The 26,848-nt window shown below is 35.2% G+C and overlaps 1 protein-coding gene across 1 annotated transcript; it reads right to left on the bottom strand.

The window, feature by feature from the left end:
- Positions 1-11,244: 11,244 nt before the first annotated feature.
- LOC141651130 (uncharacterized) lies at positions 11,245-17,459 on the bottom strand. The gene is made up of 3 exons (XM_074458852.1): positions 17,102-17,459; positions 14,507-15,448; positions 11,245-14,372 (listed from the first exon to the last, which is right to left on the bottom strand). Exons 1-3 carry the CDS (start codon positions 17,457-17,459, stop codon positions 11,245-11,247), a joined length of 4,428 nt encoding a protein of 1,475 aa, XP_074314953.1.
- Between the last annotated feature and the right edge of the window lie 9,389 nt (positions 17,460-26,848).

The raw sequence follows: 26,848 nt of genomic DNA, 5'->3' as shown, positions 1-26,848 counted from the left end.
TCCTTCAAGCTTCTACTTCTGATCATATGCAAGCAGTTAAAAGGGTGCTCAGATATCTCAAAAATGCTCTTAGTTAGGGCATTTTGTTTGCCAGTAACTCTGCAGCCAAGCTTACTGCATATTGTGACTCATGCCCCTTCAGTAGACGATCTACTACTGGATATTGCATTCTCCTAGGAGACTCTCCTATATCCCGGAAGTCTAAAAAACAGTCTGTTGTATCATGGTTCTCAACAGAAGCAGAGTACAAGGCAATGGCTACGACTACTTGTCTAGTTACTTGGCTATTTCAACTCTTATAGGATCTAGGCATCAAACATCTGGGTCATGCTCATCTCAAATGTGATAATCAAGCTGCTCTAGCCATTGCAGCTAACCCATTATATCATGAACGTACCAAACATATTGAGGTGGATTGTCACTTTATTAGAGAGAATATTCAGCAAGGTTACCTTACTACCTATTATATCAGCACCAAAGATCAGGCGGGTGATGTTTTCACCAAATCTTGTCCTATTTCCCAACACAAGTACTTACTCTCCAAGATGGGAGTTTCACCAAGTCTTCACTCTCATCTTGAGAGGGAGTGTAAATATGGTACTAATTATGTCACTAATCCTAGTACTAATCCAAGCAGTAGCAGCACTTACTCACATCTTAAATCAAGGAAAAAAGATCCTATGTAGGATGTTTCATACTTTGGTGTATAACTAGAGTATGCTACTTGTTTTGTAGCTTAGTGTAATACTACGGTTTTTTATGTCTATGGGTACTCCATCGAGTGGGGCTTACTCTGTCGAGTAAGTATGTTTTTACGCAAAACAGTAATCTGCCTGTTGGGTACTCGATCGAGTACGTGTGACACTCGATCGAGTAAGTCACTTACTCGATCGAGTAAGTGAGTCTTACGGGTTATTTTGCCGGGTTTTGATAGTAACGCGAGAAGGATATAAAAGTATCTTTCGTCAGTTTCTTGTCATTTTGCCTTATTCTAAGTTTCATAAGAAATAAAAACAAGTTACGTTACTCTCCTCTTTCGCATTGCTATCAAATCCTAAGTGTTAGAGTCGTCGGATCGTTGAGTTCTTTACGCCGTTGAGACCGTCGCATTGTGGGTAAGCTTCTAGTATGATTTTTATATCATTTCATTGATTTTAGTTGAAACCCTAATTGGGTAATTTGGGGGTTTTGGGGAGTATTGTTGATGTTAGATTGTGATTGTATGACTGTGTGTTTATAGGAGGTGATTTCGTTGAAGAACGGTCATGATTAGCTGATTGTGACGCTCTGCTCTTGGTGATTGATTTTCCGGGTAGGGTTTCCCTACTGAGTATTGTTTACATGACATTGTTGATAATTGTTCGTTGTTGTTAATTTATATCATATCGGAATTGGATTTGGTGATTGTTGATTGTTGATAGTATAGTTGGTTGTATAACTGTCTGTGGTTTGCGAGGTGCGTCCTCCGCTGAGTGAAGTCACTTGCGGGAGTGGCTTCACGCCTTTGATTCGCCCTCTGTGGAACCCACCACAGAGGGGAGGTGCACATTTAGGAACTTGGGTTTATCGCTCGGATGAGATGAGCGGGGCTTAGGTGGGAACGACTGCGGTCCCCCACCGGCGGTGTGGAATACTTGTTGCGATGAGTATTCTGGCAGGATTACACACTTTAGTGTGTAGTTAGGTGTATGGCGATGTGATGGAGATTGGTTTGGTTGGATTGGTTTGTAGAGTTGCTTTTTTTGCAGCTGTGTTGTTTAGTGTAATCAGTACTGACCCCGTTTAAATGTTTTAAAAATTGTGGTGATCCATTTGGGGATGGTGAGTAGTTATTGAGCAGGTATGAGTTGATGCGCATGAGATAGCTGGGTTGAGTCGCCACGAGCTGTTTAGAAGTCTTCCGCTGTGTTATAACATTCTTTTACTTTTAGTTGGTTTGACAGTTTTGAGAAACAGTTGTATTTCATTTATCAGTTTTCATTTTGGTCTTGTATCGCTTTAAACATATTTAATAGGTATGTTTCTTTATTGTCTATTTGATATACATCGTCTCGGGTAACCGAGATGGTAGCTTTTCCATGCTTTAAATGGTCCTGGACAAAGACTATTGTAGCTGCATAAATATTGCTCAACTGCATTGGTATGATTTACACACAATTAATACAATTCTACATAAAACTTCTCTCAACACTCTAAATGTATTCTACTTCCTACAAGTTGCATTAAACTTTTCACCGTAAAGCATAGGACTGAGCAAAAAATCCGATTATCCAAACTGATCCGATCTGATCTAATCCGAATATTTGGATATTCGATCCGAAAGTTAATTTTGGTTTGGATATCTAATCCGAAATCTTTGGTTTTGGTTTGAATATGGATATTAGAATTAAAACATTTGGATATCCGATCCGATCCAAAATTCTAGTATAATTTCGAGAAAATAAAATTTTATTTGATACAACATACAACAACTTAATTAATGTTTAAAATATTAGAGAAATATCTAAGTGATACCAAATAAAATCATCATGTTCAATATAATCGTGTTTCAAACTTAACTTTAAAGTAATTCAAAAGTATGGATATCCGATAGATATCCGCATCCGATCCGATTATTTTGGATACCCGAACATTGGATATCTGTAACTTTTGGTTTGGATATTGGATATCTAACTTCAGGATTTCTAATATGGATATCCGATCCGAACTAGCACTTTTGATCGGATGCCCGATCCGTACTCCGCGCTAGTGCCTAAAGCATTGTAATTGAATCAAATGGGCATCATGGTGAATGTTATCTACCAAGTTGTGTTCAAGTTTGTTGTATGTTGTGGCCTCCAGGTACAATATATCATGGCTCATGTTTACAATTGAATACTAAACGAATTTAGCTAACTTAGACTCTTCACTCTTGCGTCTTCGTTCATCGGCCCATTTTTTGTGGTTGCATGTTCCCCCTTTGTGGTTTGCTATCTTGGGTGACGCTGGAGTGGTGTGTTCCCTTCCCCTCGCCCCTTCCCCCACCCCTCTAGTTTGCCCCTTAGGTTCTGTCCTATAATGGACTGTGTTTTCCTCTATGTTTTTTTATCTGCATGTTACTGGCATGGTCTTTCCCATCCTCTCGCCTTTCCCATACCTGTCTTAGCATGTATGCCATTTGGTTCTTGATTTCTTTGACTTATGATAGTTGTGTCACTTTTCTCATTGACCATCCGTCCGTTTTGAGTTTCGTGTTTGGTTTGGGGTTTTCACTTTTCCGGGTGTTTACTGTTTTTGTTATGAGCATCAGTTTGCGTCTTTTGTGCAACAGGTTGTTATTTGATCTTGTTGGCATGAATGGGACTACTTCATCCGTTGTTATTGCGGGTTTCATCCGAGTACTTGGTTTTACTCAATGTTTATAGTGTTGGTTTGATCTTGGTAGTATGAATATGAGTCGGATTGTGATCTTGGGTAGGTTGGTTGTGGTGGTTTCTTCTCCCTTACCTTATTGGTTTCCGATGTCATGTTTGTTTAATTTCTTTGTTTTGTTTGCTTTCTTTGTTTATCAATACAACTCTCATTCAGGAAGTGACTCTTTGGATGGTTTAGAGTGTTCTGTCGCTCTACCAATTCGAGTTTGCTTCCTTTTTTTGAGCCTAACTAATGACCCCTTTAGGCTTGGGTATCATCATGACCCTATCTCTGTGTAGGGTCTCCTCTATTAGTATTAAGGTGGTTAATGCATGTTTGGATTGTATTGCTCATCATCTGCCTGCAGAATTCCTGCGGTGTTGGGACTTTTCTTGGTAAGGATCGTCTGCAAGGTGTAAGAGAGTTTTATCCACTAGAGTCATGCCTTTATGGCCTATCTATAAAATACAATTAAAAGGCTGTCCTAAAATGACAAATAAACGCCACCTAGACAAAGCCACGTAGGATCCAAAAAACCACCTAGATTAAAATTTAATGTGACGTGGCATATTTAAATGTATTGCAAATTTTTATTGTGATATGCGAATTAATGTGACATCTATCTATAAAATATAATTAAAAGGCTACCCTAAAATGACAAATAAACGCCACGTAGACAAAGCCACATAGAATCCAAAAAGTCACCTAGATTAAAATTTAATGTGACGTGACATATTTAAATGTATTGCAAATTTTTATTGTGATATGCGAATTAATGTGACATCTATCTATAAAATATAATTAAAAGACTACCCTAAAATGACAAATAAACGCCACGTAGACAAAGCCACGTAGAATCCAAAAAGCCACCTAGATTAAAATTTAATGTGACGTGGCATATTTTAATGTGTTGCAAATTTTTAATGTGATATGCGAATTAATGTGACATGGATTATCAATTTATTATTACATGACATTAATTTAAATCATTTATCTATAAATTAATTTAATTCACTTATATCTATAGGTTTTTTGTCAAAAATTACCTTACATTTAAGGGTCTTTGTAAAATAACTACATTACTTTATTTTATTTTTGTCAAATGTTACCTTTTATATTTTTGATTTGTATTTTTAGTACCTATTCTAACTTTCCGGCCAAAAAACTCAAATCTCATGCATTGACTTGTCCACACGTGAGAGCTTATGTGTTTGTTTTACATTTTTACTATTTAACCTTAATCAACCCATTTTCACTTTCACTCTTTCAGTGTCTCCTCTAACTTTTACACTTCCTTCATTTTACCTCTCTCTCAACAACACAAGTATAAACCTTTATTAATAATTCATCAAGTTCTTGCATTTGTCTTGATCATCATCATCATCATCATCATCATCATCATCATCATCATCCATGTTCTCAGCTACTCGAGTTTACTTCTAGCATTTGAAAGATATTAATTTTTAAGAAAAACCATACTTTTAAAAATAAGTAATTTGTACTTCTTCATTTTCTTTTTTCAATATCTCCAAGTCTTTATAAGTGTCATTGTACTTGGATTCAAGTCTTCACAAATTCTCCTCAAAAGCTTTTCTATCTTAAAGAGAAGAAGGGGAAATAAAATAGGACGGAGAACAAGGAAAGTAAAAAAAGAGGGGAAATATAAGGTAGAAAAGCAGGGGAACGAGGGATATAAAGAAAACAAGAACATAAATATAATCTCTCATGTGTGAACTTAAGTTAATGCCTAAATACTGGTTTTTTTGCCGGAAAGTTAGAATATGTACTAAAAATACAAATAAAAAATACAAAAGGTAGCAATTGACAAAAAAAAAAATAAAGTAAGGTAGTTATTTTACAAAGACACCTAAATGTAAGGTAGTTTTTGACAAAAAACCCATATCTATAATATGAAAGGATATTATCATATTCTTAAATTAATTTTGTATATTAAATATATTGTCTTCCAAAATTTATATAACTCTTACAAATTTACATCAAATTTCATAATTTATAATTAATATTGACATTTTATTTAAAAATTTTGTAATAAAACATGTCAATAAATTTCATAATTTATAATTAAAATTGAATTTTTTATAATAAAACATGTTAAGAAATTAATTAAACCTCTTTATATTACTAAACACTTACCATTATTAACATTTTTCTATTTAATTCATTATTTTTAAAATTTTTGTAATAAAACCTAATAATAAATTAATTAAGCCTCTTCATATTACTGAACACCTATCATTATTAACATTTTACTATTTAATTTTTTTAATTAAATATGGTAATAAATTGATTAAAACTCTTCATTATACTTAACACATACCAAATTAATTAAAAGGTTTTCCTATTTAATTAATTTTTGTAATATAATATGTTGATAATTTTGATAAAAATCCTTATATTACTCAATATCCATAATTTTCATTTACATTTTGTCTTATTTAATTCATCTCTTGAGGTCCTCGGCAATAAATTATCTAATTTAATAATACCACAAAATAAATTAAAAATTAAATTAAAATATGAGAATTTATGGTTGTGTAATGACTATAAAACCTACAATACCTATAATAATTTCTATTCACTTATTTATTTAAAATATGCCCATTTGTCATGAGTTTCTAAGTTGTGGATTGTATTTTATGGTTTAATTTATCTATTTGATTATTGGTATTGTCGAGTATTGTTGTTGTTGTTGTTGTTGTTGTGTCCAATAAAGTATATTTTAATTTGTTATGTTATTGGTTTTATGACTTGTTTACTTTATATTTGAATTCATGTTTTCCAGTTTGTTTAATTCAAGTGACTTACATGTGACAATGTTTTGATTCTTTTGTCAAGTTTTTGTCAGGTTGATGTTTTATCTTTTGGTCAATGTACTTTTTTGTATAACTTTAAAGCACCATGAAACGTAAGTGAATGCAGATAAGACAAACTATCACGTGGGTAATCTGAAGAGGGAAGAAATACAAAAGGCACGAAATTGAGGTAAAATTAAGGTAAAAAAAAACGTAAGGTAGAAACTAATAAGTAATGGATGATTGTTGATCTCAAAATAGAAGTATTATAATATTTCTTTTACTGTTTTTAAACGTATATTGTGGTGTAATTTTACTATTATACTTTCATGATCAACCTATTTGAATTTGTATTTTTGTATTCACGAGTATAATCATCTGTTCATCTCTAACATATGTTTGTCTTTTTCATTTTATATGAACTATTATCAAGGCATGTAATAAAAGGAGCGAAAGTGAACCTTCTGGTAAATATTAAATAGTATGATTTCTAAATTCTACTTCGTATGTTTTTAAGTTTATGTGTTTTTTTGTCAAAACAGGAATAATACATAAAACTTACTCTCATAATTTCCTTGAAAAAAAAAACTACTGTCATAATTAATGGTAAATAAATAAGTACAAATAATTGAATGAAAAATCTTTAAAATTTCACAATTTACTTTTTGAACCATCATGACAATAATTAATCATATTATTTATGTCATTCCTCTTCCAATTTCAGTTTTCTCCAACTCTCATCTTTTGATTGTTTTCTATAAAATTTACTTTACTTTTTTAAGTGGTTTATGCTTTTTTAACCATTATAAGATGATCGTTGATCTCAAAATGGAGATCTTAAAACATTTTTTTAAATTTGTTATTAAACGTATATTGTTGTGTAATTTTACTATTATGTTTTTTTATCGATCAACCTATTTGAATTTGTATTTTTGTATTCATGAGTATAATCATCTCTAACATATATTTTTCTTTTTCATTTCATATGAACTATTATAAGCGTACTAAAAGGAAGCGAAAGTGAACCTTCAGATAAATATTAAATATTATGGTTTCTAAACTCTAATCCGTATATTTTTAAGCTTGTGTTTTTTTTCCAAAACCGGAATAGATTATTTTTTAATCTTTAATACTATTTTTATTTTTATATAGGATCGTGGAGATAGTATAACAAGAGATGGATCAAATTCTTGAAATAGTAATAAAGAACTTAAAAAAAAATTATGAGCCTTTTGGAATTAGAATTTAGGGAATATAGTTTTTTATATTTTTGAGCAATTGAAATGAAAATTTAATTCGTAATACATAGAGTAGATACCGACCATACCTTTGAATCGTATCTAATATTTTTCTATCGATATAATAAATGTTTTTCGGATGTAAATAATATTTGAAGCATGCACGTCGTCGTGATAAGACTTCAAAGATATTTCTACGCGAGAGTTGATGGAGAGGTATGAGAATAATTTGGAGATGACTGTACTGAGTTATTGAGTTTACAACCTTATAAGACGTCATTGAAAATTTTTCCATACTGAATTTATTATATACGGATGGTTTCAACTTTTAATATTTAAAAAACACTTTATTATATTGCGAAGTAAAACACACGTATATATAATGAGTCATTTTCGTCATTGCTCCGTTGTTAAGTTTCTCAAAATTAGTAGCTACCACATTGTCACTTGCGAGTTGCAGGATTCGATTTAAAAAAAATAAACCAAAGTATTAACTAACTAATTTCTATGTCTTTCAAGACTGTATATTTTTAAATAGATCAACAACTAATTACTCGAACGAATATTAACAATACGATGAAAATATCAAAACTAAAACAGATAAACCCGTGAATTTCACGGTCACAAACCTAGTTTTCCCCTTTAAATTTCTACGGTTTTGTAGCGTTTGTTGAACCATATAGAATATATGTTTATGTTTTGATGATGTCAAGAGTGCTTTACTTTTTATATACTCGTTGCGCATAATTGTTTGTTTAGTCTCTTCAGATTAGACCTACTATTTGTCAAGCTAAAAGTATTGTGATAAGAGTATACAAGATCAAGCCCTCTATTATGGATCAAGATAGTGAAAGAATTATTCAAGCAGTATGAGAAGATGAAGATCATCTAAAGATTAATCAAACTTGAATGATGAAGTAGCCTATGCTCGAAGATCTCCTAAGAAGATTAGAATAGTATAGGTGATTATCTCGTAATGGTAATATAAGAATGAATTTCTTATATTCCTAAAGTTATAGCTTGACAGCTATAACATTATTTATGAAAGAGTCCAATGTTATAGCTCTTCTACTATAACATTGAGATGCTGAGTTTGTTTTAACACACGACTCAAGATGTTTTCAAATTATTTTGGAAAAATGTTTTTGATTCTTTTAAATGTTCTATCAAAAGTATTTATTTAATAAGGAAGCCCATATTCATATAGAGTGTGGTTTTATCTTAAACCTATGGTTAGTAATTATGTTGGATCAACTTATGAGTTGAGTCATATTATTAATTAGGGTTTTTACAGGGCATACTCTTAAACCCTAAAATCTAACCTAATCTCAAGCCAGGGTTTTCACGAATTGCGAGGCATATGTGACGTGTTATCTCGTGTAACCTTAAGGAATAAAAGATTGTTATTGTTAAGATTTTATTCTCTAAAATTATCTTAACATATCTTTTATATTTAACTTGATATGGTTATTTATGATAAGGATATTCTTGTTATGAAAAATCCTATCATATCTTAAGATTTATGGAAAAGATAATAGAAGAATAATTTATATTTTATCTTTTGAGATATTCTCTATTATCTCTTAGGGTTTTAAGGAAAGAAATAATAAAGATATGATTTGTTTACATATCTATATTTCGGCCATTAGGGTTTCGGGCAAACCGTGAGCTATGCTCCCTCCTTTACTAGAAATACATTACACTTTGCAACATTTAAATGTAAGACATTTAAGCATAAAATTGATTTTATTTTTAAGAGCTAAAACGTGTGTTTCAAAACAAGAAAACCGTTTTGCTATTTTCGAAAAGGTCGTGTGTTTATAAACTTGTGCATTCGTTCTTTTGTTATCGTTATAAGATAATAGCGTGAACTTTTAGTAGAATCATTAGTACTTTTGTAACGCCTCGTAATTTCGGACCGTTAATATATTTTCGAAAATAATTAATTAATCAAGTAAAATTTGACATTAATGTATTTAAAGTAAAAATAATTCAAAGAAATATAATTTTATTATATTTTGAAGAAAAGTATTTATTTTGATAGTTTCGAAATGTTTAAAAATAGTTTAAACCGTGTAAAACTTTTTATTTCGAAATAAGGGCGTATCGGGGGGAAAATGACAATTCTTTTGAACATTGGGTAAACGAATTTGGAAATGGGTCGTATGAGTATTCAATTTTCTTGTAATCTCGTGTTTAAGAACTTTGGTCTTGTCGGAATTTGCATTTGACCTACGGTTTTAATTATTATCGAAACGAGCCAAAACCGACTCGTAAAATCCCGACTCAAACCCGCTCTTCCTTTCTTCCTCTCCTATCCCGCGGCTCCCCTTCCCCCTTTCCTTTCTTTTTCTGAATTTTCTTGTGTTCATCTTCTAAAACCTTCCAAAAGATTAAAAAACACCATTTTTATACATTTCAAGCTAAAAATCATCACATCTTTCTCGTTTCTTATCGGATTTTCACGAAATTTACATTTCCGGAATCCCCTCGTCGAGATCTACAACCTAGTATGTTTTAATTTCAGTTTTCTTGAAGTTGTTTTAAGACGAATTTTGGGTAATTTCGGTTTTATATACTTATTTTTGTGTTTTTATTGTTTATTTAGGTGAAGATTTGGAGGACGAGTTTGGGGACTCGTATATTGTCGAGGATAGCGGCTAGTGCTTGTTAGGGTTTGGGTTTTAAGGTGTTAATTGCTCATTTTCTAGCTTAAGGTAACATATTTCGAGTTACTCGACGAATAATCGTCACAATCTTTGTTGTTTTTGTATGTTTGGTGATTTTTGTTTGAGTAGTAATTTTCACATGATAAAATTTGATGCATGCATGCTTAATTTATGTCTTTTGTTAGTTTAAGTTAACATAGTTGTATTGGGGACGATTAATTATGTTTCAGACGGTCTTATACTGAACAAAAACGGAAAAATGGAAGTGTGGGGGTGGCGGCAGCAGCCCGGCAGCAGCCCGGTAGGCCCACGGCTAGCCCGTTGCTTGTTTCGCGGTTTTCCAAGCTTTGTTCGTCATTTTAGGTTCATTAATGATATAGTTAGACTAAGTGACATATGATTAAACTTAGGAAATGAATCATATTAGTAGTTAAAAATTATGCTTATATTGATAGTTTTCACATGTTAGGATAGTTTATAAATTGAAATTGTAATTAATAGGCTCAAAATGAATTTTATAGTGATAAGTGTAATGTTTTGTTGATTGTGCCGAAAACTGAGCCTTGGTCCCTTTGACTGATTCGATGTCAGTTAATTGTGTGATTGGTCAGCCGCAATTTAACCCGTACCTGTCGCAGGACTGGGGTTGCGGGTAAAAATTCGGTTGGATGAAGTTTTATATGAATTGGATAATCGGCCTTTTTCTTTTTTTTTTTGATAAAATGTAAGAGTATATTATCAAAAAGAGAAGTAGCCATACATTTTGAGAAAGGACTAGCCACTAACAGACCACCTCCTAACTCAAAAAACAAAACAAGCCCATACATTTAAGCCCACACCAGAAGCACCTCACTTACAGCATACTGATCCAATTAGGAGGAAACAAAAACGAGATACAATAACATATCCCTAACTTAGACAACGAAACCCAGGTTTCATCTTCTTCGTCCCCAATCACCTCCATTGTCCTTAATCAGACTCACTCACCTTCCATTCAAGTCCAAAAGTCCTTGAATCCAAATTTTGTCTTTGTCTTTCACCGGGAAGTCGATCATGTTTCGAATCTCCGCTTCATTTCTCGTAATAAGTCGTCTAGCAACAATTTCGGTCGAAGGATTTGCGGCTCCACCGCTACGATTTCGTTGGAGCCATATCTCTGTAGATGCAGGCATTCAAGACCGAATTTAACAAGCCCCTTTTGAGTTTGGATCCCCTCCGAGAATTCCTCCACTCCTGTAGATCTTGGTAAGGTAATCGTATTCCCATCCACTTTTCAACTTCAGAAATTACTCTTCTGCTGTACTGGCATTGAAAAAATAAGTGTTCGTTATCTTCTCTGCCCCGGTCACATATGCAACAATCGAAATCAGGACTGACCCCTATCTTGTGTAATTTGTCCTTTGTGTTGAGACCATTATGTTGATGTATCCAGACTAGAAAGCTATGTTTGGGGATGGACCATCTGTTCCAGACTTGTGAAACCCAGGAAACCTCAGGTTTTTTCACCCGAATAAACTCATACCCTTTTGCAATAGTGTATTCTTGCCCCTTCTGATTGGTCCAGATCTGTTGAATATAAGCTGCAGTGTAGAGATTTTTGGTTTGGCAGATCTTCCTCCAACTCCAGCTCGAGTTAGAAGGAGGGGAATAAGTCTGCCAATTTTGCCCTTTTAAGTAAGTGTGGCTTACCCATTTGACCCAGAGATGGTCAGATTTGGATGCTATCCACCATACTAATTTTCCCACTGCCGCTTTATTCCAAAGAATATCATTTTTGAGCCCAAGACCACCCTCCTTTTTTGGATGGCAGATTTTGTCCCAAGAGACAAGGGGTGTTCTGAGAAAGTCCACACCCCCATCCCAGAGGAAATGTCTGCAAATTGCTTCCACTTTTGTGATGACTCCAGTAGGCAAAATAAACATTGAGGCCCAGTAGTTGTGGAGGGTCTTAAAGACTGATTGTACTAGTACAAGCCTCCCTGCATAGGAAAGCTTCCTAGCCCCCACACCCCTTATCTTACTCAAAAGTTTATCGATGAGGGGGGCACAGTCCTGAGCATTTAGTCTTGTAGTTTTTATAGGGACCCCTAGGTATTTAAACGGAAGGGTACCTTGAACAAGACCTGAAACTTTGAGGATATCATTCTTTAACTCTTCTGGCACCCCATTAAAATAAGCATTGGACTTCCCTTTACTCATGTTTAAACCAGAGCTCTTTGAAAAGGTAGAGAAAGTTCTGAGAATAGTCATGATAGATTGAGCATCTCCTTTACAAAAAAGCAATAAGTCGTCAGCAAACATAAGATGAGTGAGCTTAAGGGGTTTGCACAGAGGGTGGTATTTAAAACTTGATCCCTCAGTAGTGTATGCCAGCAGCCTAGAGAGGTATTCCATGCATATAGTAAAAAGCAAAGGGGATAGGGGGTCACCTTGTCTCAGTCCTCTCCGCCCCTTGAAAAAGCCAAAAACATTACCATTTAGGTTGATTGAGTAAGTAGCAGTAGTGACACACTGCATGATCCACTCTCTAAATTGATCTGGAAACTTTAAGGCTTGGAGCATTTCATCCAAGAAAGCCCATTCTATAGTGTCATAGGCTTTTTGTAGATCCATCTTGAATAAACATCTAGGAGAAACTGCCTTTCTTTCATATAATCTCACAAGATCTTGGCATATCAAAATATTCTCCATTATGCTTCTTTCTTTGATGAAACCCCCTTGATTTGGAGATATTAAATCTGGTAGAACCTTAGCCAATCTGGAACAAAGAATCTTGGAAATGCATTTATAGATCACATTGCAACAGGCAATGGGTCTATACTGTAAGACATTGGCAGGTCTATCAACTTTAGGAATCAAAGTAACCAAGGTTGCATTCAACTGTTTTAATAAACATCCTGACTGGAAGAAGTCCATGACAGCCTCCACAACATCCAGCCCTATTATGTCCCATGAATCTTTAAAAAACTTGCTTGAGTAACCATCTGGACCTGGAGCTTTATCATTAGGAATCTGAAAAAAAATGTCTTTGACTTCCTCAGGAGTGCAAGGGGACATTAAAATATGAGAGTGCTGACTTGTGCAAGTCTTTCCCTTTCTCACAATGCCCACCTTAACTTTTTTTGTATTGCTCTTGGTCCCAAGAAGCATCTGATAGTAATCAAGGAAAGCATGTTGGATGCCTGATTCCTCTTTATGCACAACCCCTTTATGATCAGCTATATGATGAATAAAATTCTTGTTTCTCCTAGCTTTGATAAGACTATGGAAATAGCTTGAATTTGAATCTCCTTCTTTGAGCCAGTGAGCCTTTGCTTTTTGCTTGAGAAACTCCATCCTAGCTAAGTATAAACCCTGATACTCCTTGTGGGCCTCAACCTCTTGTTGTATTAAATTTAAATCCCCAGGACTTCTCACAATATGCTGCTGGATATTTATCAGCTTAGTCTCTGCCACATCAGCTTGATGTTCAATATCAGAAAAAGAGTCTTTATTGAGCTGCTTGAGATCAGATTTAAGAAGCTTCAGTTTTCTTACAACCTTATACATTTTAGTTCCAGCCACATCCTGATTCCAAACAGCAGCAACACAATTAAGAAAATCTGGTGCCTTGCTCCACATGTTAAAATATTTGAAAGGTCTGTTCTTTTTATCACCATTGACAGTTTTGCTCACCAAACACGGAGTATGGTCAAATAAACCCTCAGGTAGGAAGTTTGCAAAGTAGTCTGGCAGCTGACTCATCCAATCCTGATTCACAAAAAACCTGTCCAGTCTGCTATACTTCCTAGTCTCAGGAGGTTGTTTGTTATTCCAGGTAAAAAAAGCTCCTGAGGCTTTAATATCCACAAGTTGGCATCTATCCAAGCAGTCTTGGAAAGGCACAGATTCAGCCATAGAAACACTCCCCCTTAGCCTTTCATTAGCATGGAGTACACAATTGAAATCTCCCCCTACTGACCATGGCCCTTGAATAGTGCTAGCTAGCCTTATGAGATTCAACCAGAGGGATTCTCTCTCAGTGATGCCATTGAAAGCATAGACAATTGTATGGAAAAATTGGGATTGAGCTTGTTTATTGAGAATAGACATGTGAATGTATTGAGCATTATATTCTATAAAATGTATGTCATACAGATGAGCTTTCCACAAAACCCATATTCTCCCTCCCTTGTGATAAGAGGTATTAGTGGAGATACTCCACTCATGAAACACACTATTAATAGCTTTATTCAAATTGTTTGATTTAATTTTGGTTTCTAGCAAACCAAAGAAACCAATATTATTAGCAGTCAAAAAATTATTCACAACTTTTTGTTTACCTTCCCTATTCATCCCCCTCACATTCCAAAAGCCAAAATTCATTATTTATGAGGGGGCAGGGAATCATTACCAGATATTCCAATACCTTGCCTAGGGGAGTTAGTAGGACTCAGCACTTCCATATAGGTGGGAGAGTGTGACCCATTCTTACTGACATCCTCAGACCCTTGCTTAGTTCTCACTGGCCTAACTGGAGATATAGTACCCTGCTGAGCACCAGGTTTCATTGTTGCAGGTGTAATCAAACCTACTGCAGGCTTCAGACCCTCATCTAGCTGGACTCTAGTTTCCTCCTGCATCACCTGAGGAACTGGAACAGCATCAGATATTGTAACTTCCTTATCAGGTATTGTAACTTTCTTAACAGGTCGCCACACTTGAGTAGTACCCTTCTTGATAACTTTAGGTTTGCCCTTCCTACAACTGTTGTATTCATGGCCTATTTGTTTGCACTTGGTACAGATACACGGCTTCCATTCATACTCAATATCAATTTCAATCAGGTTTTTCTTCTCATCAAGAAATTTCACCTTTTTAGGAAAGACCTGACCCAACTTTAATTCCACCATCACCCGAGCAAACCCTAATCTAGTTTTAAGTTCAGTAGCACTATCACTCTTAATATAAGACCCTATGAGCCCTGCTATTTTCTTCAGACTATTACCCCAAAATTTCAAGGGCAAGCTTTGTAGTCTAATCCAGGCAGGCACTGTTTTGATCTCAGATTTTTCCAGATTAGCATCAGGTGACCATGGTTTCAGAATTAAAGGCTTATTATCAAAGAGGTAATGCCCACTATTCAATACTGTTTGCTTCATTTCTTCAGTCTGAAACCTGGCTAGGAACACCCCATTAGGTAAAAAGGAGATTTTGTCAACAGTGTATTTGGACCATATGCGTTTCAAGAAACCCTCCACTATCTGCCATGGGGGATTTGCTCCCACAATAAAACCAAAGACTGCCTGTTGCCAATAGTCCAATTCACCTTGAACATCACTACTACAGATACAGACTATAACAACGGTCAAAAACCGTTGTTATATAAAAAAGCGGACGTTGTTAAAGCGTCCGTTGTAGAAGGTTTTAACAACGGTTGGTTTACTTAACGAAACCGTTGTTAAAACTATTAACAACGGTTTTATGTATAAAAACCCGTTGTGGAAAGTGTGACTCAATTTTGGGGGGAAAGTTATAACAACGGGTTGTAATATACAAAACCGTTGTTATAACTAAAGACAACGGGTTGTTTCGCAATAACCGTTGTTGTTTGTTCTTAAAAAATAAAAAAAAATTAAATTAAATATTACTAGATGCATGCATAATTACGGCTGTTAGAATTCGATGCATGCATTATTACCGACATCACTTTGTACATATGAACGGATAATATGGAATGAGAAGGGTTAGTAATAGGATTTGAAGCAGCATTATTGAGAGATATGATGATGATTATTATGGCACAACTTTCTAACATATATATTAATTAAAAAGCAATTAACTCAACCCACACATTGCTTAGTATAAATACATTGCATATCTCAACTAACATTTCCATTATCTCATATATTCATCTCCAAACTCTAACTGTTAAAACAAACTCTACTTAATCTTTCAAATCAAACTCAAAAAACTCTAACAAAATGAATGATTTCATCCTAAAGACTCTTACCATGATCGAGAACAACAACAACTTCATCCGCCGGTTCCTCCATATTGAGGAAAGTTTCAGAGCTACCTTGCGGAAGCTCGATCCGCACCAAGCACGCCAAAGAAAATGGCTTGACGGAGCAAAGAAGCGATTGCGGCTATATGACGATATAGCAACTGCTGAACGGAACCTCCAAATAGCCAAGGAGGAGAGGACGGATACGATAGAGCACAATAAGATCCTCCATGAAAATATAAGAATTGCATTTTTACATATGTAATTTTTTTTTTAATTTATGTATTTATGAATATATATATATATATATTAATTATGTTTATCTTCTTCATCTTGCTTCTTCATTGTTTTAGTAACTAATTATGCGAACAATACTTAAACAAATAACATAATGGTCGATAAAAACACATACATGCAAAAGAAATAAATAGAAAAAGAAAATAATGACGATGAAACTAACAAAGGACGGCGAGATTTACCCGATAAATACGAACGTAATAGACGATGAAATCACAGTGACGGCGAGAAGATAAAGCGACGATGAGAAAGAGAGAAATAGATAAAGAGAGAAAGAGAGTGTGTATGTGTTTTGTGTTTGTTTGTCTGCTGTGTTTGTGTTTGTGTATTAAGGGTTGTGTTTTGTGGGCTGCAGCAGACTTGTTTGTGTGGTTTATAGTATGGAAGGTATTGACAACGGTTATTAAACAACAACCGTTGTGAAAAAAGTTTTAACAACGGTTGTAAAAAACACCCGTTGTTAAATAAGTTTTAACAACGGGTTTCAAAAATAACCGTTGTGATTACTTTTCACTAACTTTGCGCCAATTTTGCGCCAAATTATTAACAACGGTTGTGCATGTGTGACCCGTTGTTAAAACTAATAACAACGGTTTTTATAACCATACCCGTTGTAATTGATTTTAGTAAAATTCGCGCTATACATTCTACAACGTCTATTGTGATTTTCGTGAATAATCGTTGTTAAAGGGGCGTTGTATTTGCCTGGATTTGTAGTAGTGTCATCGTCTGATAATTCCAATAATTCCTGAGGTTCCTCCTCTACCACTTGCATAACTCTCTTCCCATGTCTTTGATACCAGATCTCATCTTCTTTTGTTTGATCCACAGGTGCAGGTTCAGAGTCAGATTCGTCCTCAACATCCTCTACCAGTCCATCATCATCCAACTGATACTCAGGGATACCAGAGATCTCATGAATACTTTTTTCCTTGTTCGTGATTTCAACATCTGGTCCTTTCAAAACTTTGTCTTTCTCAGAACGAATAACACTTGACGTAACAGATTGTTTTGTACTTGTAAGATGTTTATTATTATTTGAAATTGCTGATTTTTTAGCCATGATTGCACCAAAATCAGTGATAAGAACACCCTAGAGAAGACGGCAGTCGCTTTTTTTCTCTAGGTCAAACATCTTTTTTTTGTTTGTTTTTAATCGGCCTTTTTCTTGTTTAGGCCATTTATTATATTTATGTTTCACATGTGTAGTTAGTTGATTTGAGTAGCTTCTTATATTGTAAAAATGGCCCTAGATTCCCCTAAAGCCTTTAATATTGTTAAAATTTGCTAGAATTGAAATGGGTATTGAATATCTCTTGCAGGTTGTTGTGTTTGTCATAGATAGGTCTTTATAGTCTCTGACGAGTATATGTTCACTGCTTAATAGCCTTTGTGTTCCTGACTAGTGGATTTATATCCAAGTTGGGGCATGACCTCGTTACTTATTTTGATAGTAAGTGGTCAGCTTAAGTACTAGCCAACCCTTTGGTGGACTCCTTAGGGTACTCACTTTGCTTTAGAAAAATTGTGGGTCTTGGGTGCGGTGGTGTGTATCCGCATGTCTAGGTCTGCGCAGATTTTAGGCTAGGGTTGTGTTGTGTCTTGGCCATGTTTTATTAATATTAACCGCTGAGCCAAGATACCGGTTCGATTACCTTCCCTACCTCGTGGTATAGACTCGAGTTACAGAGTGACTATTGACGGTACTAAGAACTTATGCATGTCTTTGATATATTGCCCTTTCTTGTATGGTGATTTTATGAATTGTAATAGGTGAGATGTAAGCCGGTTACAATTGATAAAGTTTGGATTACAATTTGTTATATGTTTCACATGATAGTTTAAATTGGTCAAATTAGTATTCATATGTTATAATACTTGGAAATTAGATTAATTATCATATTGTTTACATGTTTTACTACATGTTACATTAATTATGACGATTCGTGGTTGGGAGGACTCGAAGTTACTCCCCACTGAATTGTGGCTTTCGTGTTTGTATAAAATGCGATTGACAGGTTGATGATGCTTTGTTGGGGTCACAGACGAGCTAGTGAGCATAAGGAACCTTGGACCTAGTTTTGGCTATTCTTATAGTAACCTTTTAACTTTTGGTTTTGTATATAATTTGAAGGGACATATGTCTCCCTTTTCTATTTTGAGTTTGTATCATTACATTTTCTTATCGTTAGCTATAGCATGTAAATTAGTTCGCTAGCATTGCAGGTTTTGGCACCCGCCTCTTGGGAATGTTGGAAATGTTGTGATTGGTTTAGGAAAATTTTTGAAATTACAGGTTTTTATATAGTTGGACCAATTACAAACATATCCTACCAGTTTTTCCGTAGATTTTAGGTGTTATTTATCGCGTTATTTAAGGGTGTCACAACTTTCTTATTAGCGTAAGTTAGTCACTCGAGTATTTAATGGTACTCACTTGAGTTAGAGCTAGGGTTAGTGGTACGAGTTGGGTTAGTAAATTTGTAATCCGTAGAAAGGTACTAAATTTATTAATCGAGAATAGTGGACGTAGGTTTCGATCTGTGAAACTGAACCACTTCAAAAACCGTGCTTCTCTCTCTTTCGTTTGTTTATTTCGTTCTTGTTCGTTAGTTAGTTAATTAGTTAAAGTTTAATCAATAGACTTTAAATAATTAATTATACAAATACAATCGAAAATGTAGGTCAAAATTTTTAATCGTCAATTAACCCCCTCTTGAATATTTCGGATTGATAGACTCTTCTGCAGGTGTACTTTGTTATTGTTTCTCTACTGTCTCATTGGCCCGTGGGAATCATTTTTACATTTTAAATTTGCTGATGATTTAGAAGAAAATGGTCACGCCCACATTGCTCTTCTCCACAATCCTAGGGGTTTGGTTGAATTTTCTAGCATGACTTCTGATGCGGGTTCTAGTAACGCAAGTCCATCTTGTAATCGTCGTCATTCATTAGGCTAGCAACCTCTTAGAAAGAATTTGTAATTTTATGTTTTATAATGTATTATCTAATAATGGCTTTTTTTTTGCATAACATTGCCAAGAAGGCTAGACTATTGTAGATACCGTTAATTTATTTATCCTCCGATAATTTATTTCTTTATTCATCTTTTCAGGTTTCAGCCACTTTTTAGTTACTTTTACCAAAAAGAACTCTAACTAGGGGGTGTGGTAAACGGCATATTGACCGATTTTTAGCATATTCAAGGGTTTTAGCTTGTTTGACCAATCAATATGCTAATTTTAGTGTTTGGTAAAGAGCATATTGAAACAATATATTATTTGAGGTCATCAATATACCGTTTTACAATATACTGCTTGTCCCAACATATTGGTTAACATATTATAAAATAGGAAAGTTTACTTCATTTTACAAAGAAAATTAACAATCTACTAATCATAATTTGCCAATTACCAAATACTCAAATTAATTATGCTAATTGTAATATGTTAGTCAAACCTTCTAACAAAATCGGTCATTTATAATCTACTTTTGTAATCTATTTATGCTGAAACTAATGCATGTTTACCAAACATGGCCTAACATCTTCGATAATGCAACGTAATTAATACAAGTAAAAAACGACCATTATAGGTGGTTCAACAATCTTATACAATCTGACCATCACAAAATCAAATCAAAACAAATAATATCAGGCATTACTTTCTAAATTGGGGCAAAATCAATGTAAATAAATCGTTTAGGAAGAAAATAAAATCGTTTTAGTTAATTTCGTACCACCTTAAGAGTAGTATCCTCTGGATACAGAAAATTAAAGCACACAAGAAATATTTCATATGTCTTGATCGTTTATTTACCTTTTATAATTTTTATTCGATAATATATTATACCATGAATAGACATTATTGTGTTTACGTGAAGCGAATATTATGCTTATCATAATAATATCTTGACGATTCTACAATTTAAATTTGATGATAATCCAATGTACTATAAATATGTTGTTCATATCATTATAATACAAACCGAATAAATTACGACCTTACAAATTAAACACTATAATTAATCTCATTTTCATTTCCTCGCAAAATGCACTCGAAAACAGCACAGACAATTCTTGTATTATTCATCTGGACTTTGTCATTACAAAATTCACAGTTAGCACACGGGAACGGGGACCTAGTATCGCAACTATGCGAAGCAACGACATCGTTCACTACATGTACAGAATGTGTGAAGGCTCATGGTAGCGGTTCAACCTCATCAGATGTCGGTATAGTACAAACAGTCATGACATGTGCAGCCAAGACAATGAGCACGCTATACCATGACGGATACGAAACTGTACAAAAGGCTTCAGACGCGGCGTTGAAGGTAGCCCTCACTATCTGTCTCAATAAAGTGGAGTCAGTTCAAGGACTCGTTGGTCGGACCGCGGAAAGAGTGAGTAGCAGAGATTTTAAGGGTGCGGAAGGGTTTGTTCGTGAGATATTGGCAGTGGTTACTACTTGTAATGGTGCTGCTGAGGCTAAAGGAGCTTATTTGCCTAAGGTTTTGGTTGATGATTTATATGATTTTAATAGGGATTGGAATGGTATTGTTTTGAAAATGTTGGATTTTCTTTATTAAACTTGCTAGGATTGTAAGTCCGTTTATAGGTTATACACAGTAATATTACACATTCTCTGTGTTCCTTTGAATTGTATGCTTTTATCGAAATATATGTGAAAAATATTAATAATTCAATTGATCAGACGAAATATTATGAGTATCATACTCTAGTTTACGTAGGCGAAATGACTATAAGACAGGACAATAAACAAATAAACTTACAGAATTTGAAGAGAAAGATGTCATGGCGTGATAGAATAATCACTGCCCTAAAATTGAATTTGCCCCGCTCGATATACACGGCCTCTTAGCAACCAACTTCCCAGGGTTACACGAGTTCCGAGTCTAAGGTGTACGACAAAGATTCAGACTGAAAATTACTAACAAACGTTGCCAAAATCAGCTATGAATGATTTATAGGAATAATAAGAATAATGAGTAGATTGAGACGAGTAGATGTGAGAGTGTGTTATATGTTTTGGAATGTCGGAAGAGGTAGTATTTATAGGAATCCTAAACTCTTAAAAAGTTTAAACTCCCTACTACTATTCATATGAATAGTACCGCTGAAATCCTCACCCTCCGTTGATTCTTCCTTTTCAATCTACTCCCTCCATTTCTCTATTACTCCTAACCACTACTTTACCACACTCTTTCTGTCCACTCTTTTCCATCTCAGTTCTCTTCACTCCTCAACAGCTCGTCGATCTCTCTAACCCTTAATCTCCCTTTTCCCGATTCTCATTTATTGTTTCTGTTGATTTGCTTTTGGTGATTACTGCTATTTCTGTAGATCTAATTGTTTTGTTGTTATTTGTGGTTCTGGTTACAGGGATTTGATGTGACGGCGGTGATAGTGCTACATGTGTTGCTTTTAATTCTCCTAAAAGGTTAGCGAATTAGCTACTAAATTATTGGTTTTGTTAATGTGTTTGAGTTTCGTTTAGTTGAGAATTTAGTTATAATAGTCCATTTATTGGGTATTGATTGTTGTTGGTGTTGTCTGAAATGGTGGATGCTTACCTTATCTTCGTCGTTTTTTGATTTCGGGGTTATCATTGTTAGATTGTTCAGTTGTTAATGTTGGTTTTGTGTTAAATCTGGGTTTATGAATTAGTGGTTCTGGACTCTTTCTTCCCGACACTGTTAGTTTTGTTTTTGCAACTATTGTTGGTGATTTCTGCTGTTACTATCACTGAGTTGTACATTTTTTTCATATAGGGTTTAAGAGTTCGATGCACCTGTGTCTTCAAAGGTGTGCCTTCTAATTAAATTTTGGACTCAAACATTTTTTAAACCTAAAAATGGGGTATTTGCTCCTGATGACTGACAATGTTGTTATGGTCAGAGTTGTTGTTGTTGTTGCTGCTAGTGTTTCTCTTGTTTTTGATTTTTCTGTTGTGATTTTTTTCATTGTTTCTGTTGTTTTGCGTATAGGTTTAAGGAGCTGGGGACATCTTTCAAGGTGTGGCTTATTAACCGAAGTATTGGTTGTTTATTCTTAATGTCTAACAGTGTTGTTGTCGTCAGTAGTGTTGTTGTTGTTGTTGCGGATGGTGTTTCCATTGCTGTAGTTTTTACTGTTGTGATAACTTCACTGATCCCGTCGTTGTTTTGACACAGGTCTAAGGAACTTGGAACATCTGTCAAGGTGCGGCTCTTTTTTCCTTTTGGGTGTAAACTATTTGGGTTCATGGTGTGGCTTATTAACCGAAGTATTGGTTGTTTATTCTTAATGTCTAACAGTGTTGTTGTCGTCAGTGTTGTTGTTGTTGTTGCGGATGGTGTTTCCATTGCTATAGTTTTTACTGTTGTGATAACTTCACTGATTCCGTCGTTGTTTTGACATAAGTCTAAGGAGCTTGGAACATCTTTCAAGGTGCGGCTCTTTTTTCTTTTTGGGTGTAAACCATTTTGGTAAATGATCATTTTGCGCTTTTGAGTTCGAGCTTGTCTAATTTTTAAAAACTTTTTTATACGCTGCTAATGATGTTGCTGTTATCACATGTATTACTAATTACTAATTTGGGTACTTTGAGAGTGCGGAATGCTTGTCTTATTATCGTTTGCTATCGAGCGTTGCGACTGTTTGGTGACTTCTACACATGATGCCGCAACATGTTTAAGGAAAACAAAATTTAAAAGCAATTTCTAGCCTGTGGCAGCTATTTTTTTTGTGACGCCTAAACTCTTTATATTTTTTTGTTTATTCTTTTATTAATGTCATTCCTTGCATTTCTAGAAGGGTTTTTCTGGTAGGCATTCCCATGATTTGCTGGTTAAATAAATGGGAATGTTTGTTTACGCCAGCGTTGATAACAAGTTTACCAGCGCTTGTGATGTTGGCCATTTTTATTCCTGGGATTGGAAGTCTCTAGCGTGCTGGCCACAGCCACAGGTTAGTTGTTCGGCTGTTTTTTTGGGACAACAACTTTTTAGAGTATTTTTTAAAAAACAAATAGATGCTGTTCCTTGCATTTATAAATGTTTTTTCTCCCAGGAAAACACATAATTTTGTGGACAAATACATGGGAATGTTTGATGACATCAACGTTGATAGCAAGTTTACCGTGCAACGCTTAGCAGGTGACTTGGATGAAACTTTTTTTGTTTTAGTGCGTTCTTTTAAGAGCTTTACCTTGTGACAAGTGCAATTGTTCTCCTTCAAATACCAGATGCTGCTGCTTCCTCGGGAAACGGTCGCTAATTGTACGTCTCACGGCAGAGCTATCTATAGACATGGAATTTTCTTTGGGGTTTAGCTTAGATTAGGAGGGGCAAACCTTTAGGTAATCTTTTTCTATAGTGTTTTTAATGCGGTCCTTTTTAGTTACCCTTTTAAAAAAAAATGATATTCTTGCCCTGCCTGTCACCAGAACCTTCCCCTGACTGATTGCAGAAGAACCATAAATACTATTTAGCGGTTCTGGATCAAATTTGGGGTTCGCTTGATCATGCTCAAACATCTCTGTGTTGTGAGAGGAGTGCTGCCGGATTCGCCTAACAGTGGTGAGGCGTCTTTTCTCGAGTTAAAAATAGACGAATAGTATGAACCGTGTGCCCCCTCTACTTACTGCACACGCAGACTTCTAACCATAAGGTTGACAATACCGCAATGACGATTGCACTTATGCACGTCCCAATTCTAATTAGCTGCCCTTTTTCGGATTACGATTCTTCAAAAAAAATAATAGTACAGCCTGCGTACATATGTAATTGCTCTGATTATAAGATGGGTAGACTGTTGTTGTGTTGGCATCTTTGTATGGGTGTTTTAATCTGAATACCCCTAAAGTGGGAATGTATTCCTATGCTTTTTAAATGTGAGAGTTTAATGGCTATCTTGCTAATAATGTTGTAAAGTTCATAGTTTAAGTTAGTGGTTACTATATATGCTGGTAGATTTAAATCTGGCGTTCTAGACTTTCGTTGTTGACAGGCTTAAAAAGTACACCAAACTCTAAATGTCAGGCATGTGAAGTGCGTAAATGTGTTTTTTTTTCTTTGTTTTACTCTTTGGGTGTGGGAGGAATGGTGTTGTGTGGACCAATGTGCTTTGCTTGTCGGCATGCATTATTAGTTTTCTGTTGTTCCTGAACGTCCCGTTAGGTCAATATACCTCACTGCTTTATTTGATATCAGAACCTGGTTATCTTAATTCCTAAGATTGTACCCTGCTTACATGCGGTGGTGCACATAACACATTAACTCCAATACGACTATGCGCGTCACTTAAAGTGCTTTCTGCAACACTTGGGTAGCTGCGGCTGCCAGTCTGTTTAGCATTGCGTGCATAGAATGCCATGATGCAATTCGTACTTGGCGTAGGGGTGCTAGATCTGTCTCTGACATTATTTTTTGTGAAATGTAATTAAGGAAACGTATCAACACAAATGATGATGGGACAAAGGAACTACGACCGCCGTTGGTGATTTACTGTCCACTTATGGGGAACAACTTTACCAAATGGTATTTATAAACTCTCCTGCACAAATTGAATTTAGGTATCCTAGCATCGGCCTCTTTCCATAAAACACAATAAATAAATCCAACCGTTGACAAATAAACACCGCATGCCGCCTTATCCCCTCCCCCACCCCACCCAACCCCTCACCAAACCCTAAACCCCCCTCTTTCTCCACAACACTTCCCTTTTTTAAAGGGGGTCAACGATTAAAATCCCAGACGGCCGCTTACTGGACCCTCAGCACCCTGATATGACTTCTCTGGTGTGACGGTAAACTGACACCCTGAACCATAGTTTCAGGATCTTCAATCGTACTTGTCATTTTGTCAATAGTCGTCCATGTCCTAACCCATGCGTGTTATTACCCTTTGCATGTTCAGTAAAGCCAAAGCTAAGGCTACTTCCATGTTGCAAGGTCTGGAAAGTTGGAGACTAGGTTCGACAGGCTTGTGCACAATTGCAGCCCATCGGTACGCTGTGTTCCTCTATATGTGTTTTGAATTGCATGCAACTGCATGTGTTTTACGTGACCCATGCTATATGCTTTCACATCCAATGTGCCAAAACATACTACTGTTAGTCCTCGAAGATTGCCTTCTTTTTATTACTTACACGTATGCTATCATATATAATGATTCATCAAGCACTTCCTAAAAACTGACTGCCTGCTTAGTTGCGCCCTCATTTAAATTAAAAAGTAAATTTAAATTAGAAATAATTTGTGTTTAGATATTCGCAGTTAATTACTATGTGTTATAGTTTGAGTTTAAGAGTAGCTAGAACACACATTTATATATGTATAAATATATATTATGGCTTTTCCAATCGTGTAGATGTGCTGGTCAAATACCAAAAAAAAAAAACAAAAAAAAAAACAAAAAAAAGCGAGCGGGCAAACAGAATCGAACATTCCTGGACAAGAGGATATGCAGCCGTAGCTTCTATGGATGTCTCGACACGGTGGTGGGGCTGCTAGCTTATGGCAACGCCCTGTTTGTAGAGCCTCGTTTCAATTTCACAACAAATTAAGTAATGTGAAAAAATGAAAAAACACCTTTTACGAATAGCATACCGTGTGTAAATCAAATACATGTGCAATATATTAGGGTTATGTTTATTGATTCCACGAGCCAAAGTGTTCCAATCTTTAATTTTGCAATATACATTCGGGAAAAAAAGAAAAAAAAAATTACTATAACGGTGACGTGGAGTATACTTTGCCCCACGTAGAAATGGCCGATGAGACTGCGATTCCTATAACGTGTATCATATTTAAAACCTATTGTCTACTCGTGTTCACTAAGAGTGAACCTAGCAAAGAGCGTGTTACACAAGTACTTCTAAACACTGGATGGAACCAACGATTAGCTATAAACCATCAAAAAAATATTTAACTAAAAACCAATATCCATAAATAATGGTATACAAAAAAAAAAAGGTCTATAATGATGTGTTATAACAGAAAATTAAGAGCCTAATCATAAATGCAAAGCAAATTGACACGACATAACTGTTCACCTTCCCTGTTTGATTTGAAAGCTGAAACGTCAAGTGGCTTGTTAATTTTCTACTATAAAACCGTAATAGAGTGCCAAACGGTTTACTCTTCATTACTACCTCCTCTTGATCACAAAACTGCAGTAAAAAAAAAAAAAAAAAAGAGAACAAAACAAAAACATCAATACTATTTCGCTAATATGGAAGATTTTGCATGCACTCGCCCTTTCTTCGAAGATCAACGGGACAAAGAAGACTTTATTGATCAATATGTTGGATGGAAGCAAGCAACCTTTACTTTTGGAGATATCTTTGTGCAAGCTGCTATAGAAAAGGCTATTCCGGAAAATGGTGAGACAGGGCACCATCAGATACTTGGTTTAGAGCTGGTGATGTCTAATATATTTAATAGGCTC

The sequence above is a fragment of the Silene latifolia genome, chromosome 4 (genome assembly GCF_048544455.1).
Source record: "Silene latifolia isolate original U9 population chromosome 4, ASM4854445v1, whole genome shotgun sequence".
Lineage (NCBI taxonomy): Eukaryota > Viridiplantae > Streptophyta > Magnoliopsida > Caryophyllales > Caryophyllaceae > Silene > Silene latifolia.
This window is presented reverse-complemented; position numbering and strand designations above follow the sequence as displayed.

What these genes read in the sequence shown, in the direction of transcription:
- LOC141651130 (XM_074458852.1), bottom strand. Translation starts at nt 17,459, where the DNA reads ATGGCTAAAAAATCAGCAATTTCAAATAATAATAAACATCTTACAAGT. An exon ending in TGACACTACTACAAATCCAG is followed by an intron (nt 15,449 to 17,101) that starts GCAAATACAACG and finishes CCGTTGTTATAG; the next exon opens with TCTGTATCTGTAGTAGTGAT. An exon ending in GCAAGGTATTGGAATATCTG is followed by an intron (nt 14,373 to 14,506) that starts GTAATGATTCCC and finishes TTGGTTTGCTAG; the next exon opens with AAACCAAAATTAAATCAAAC.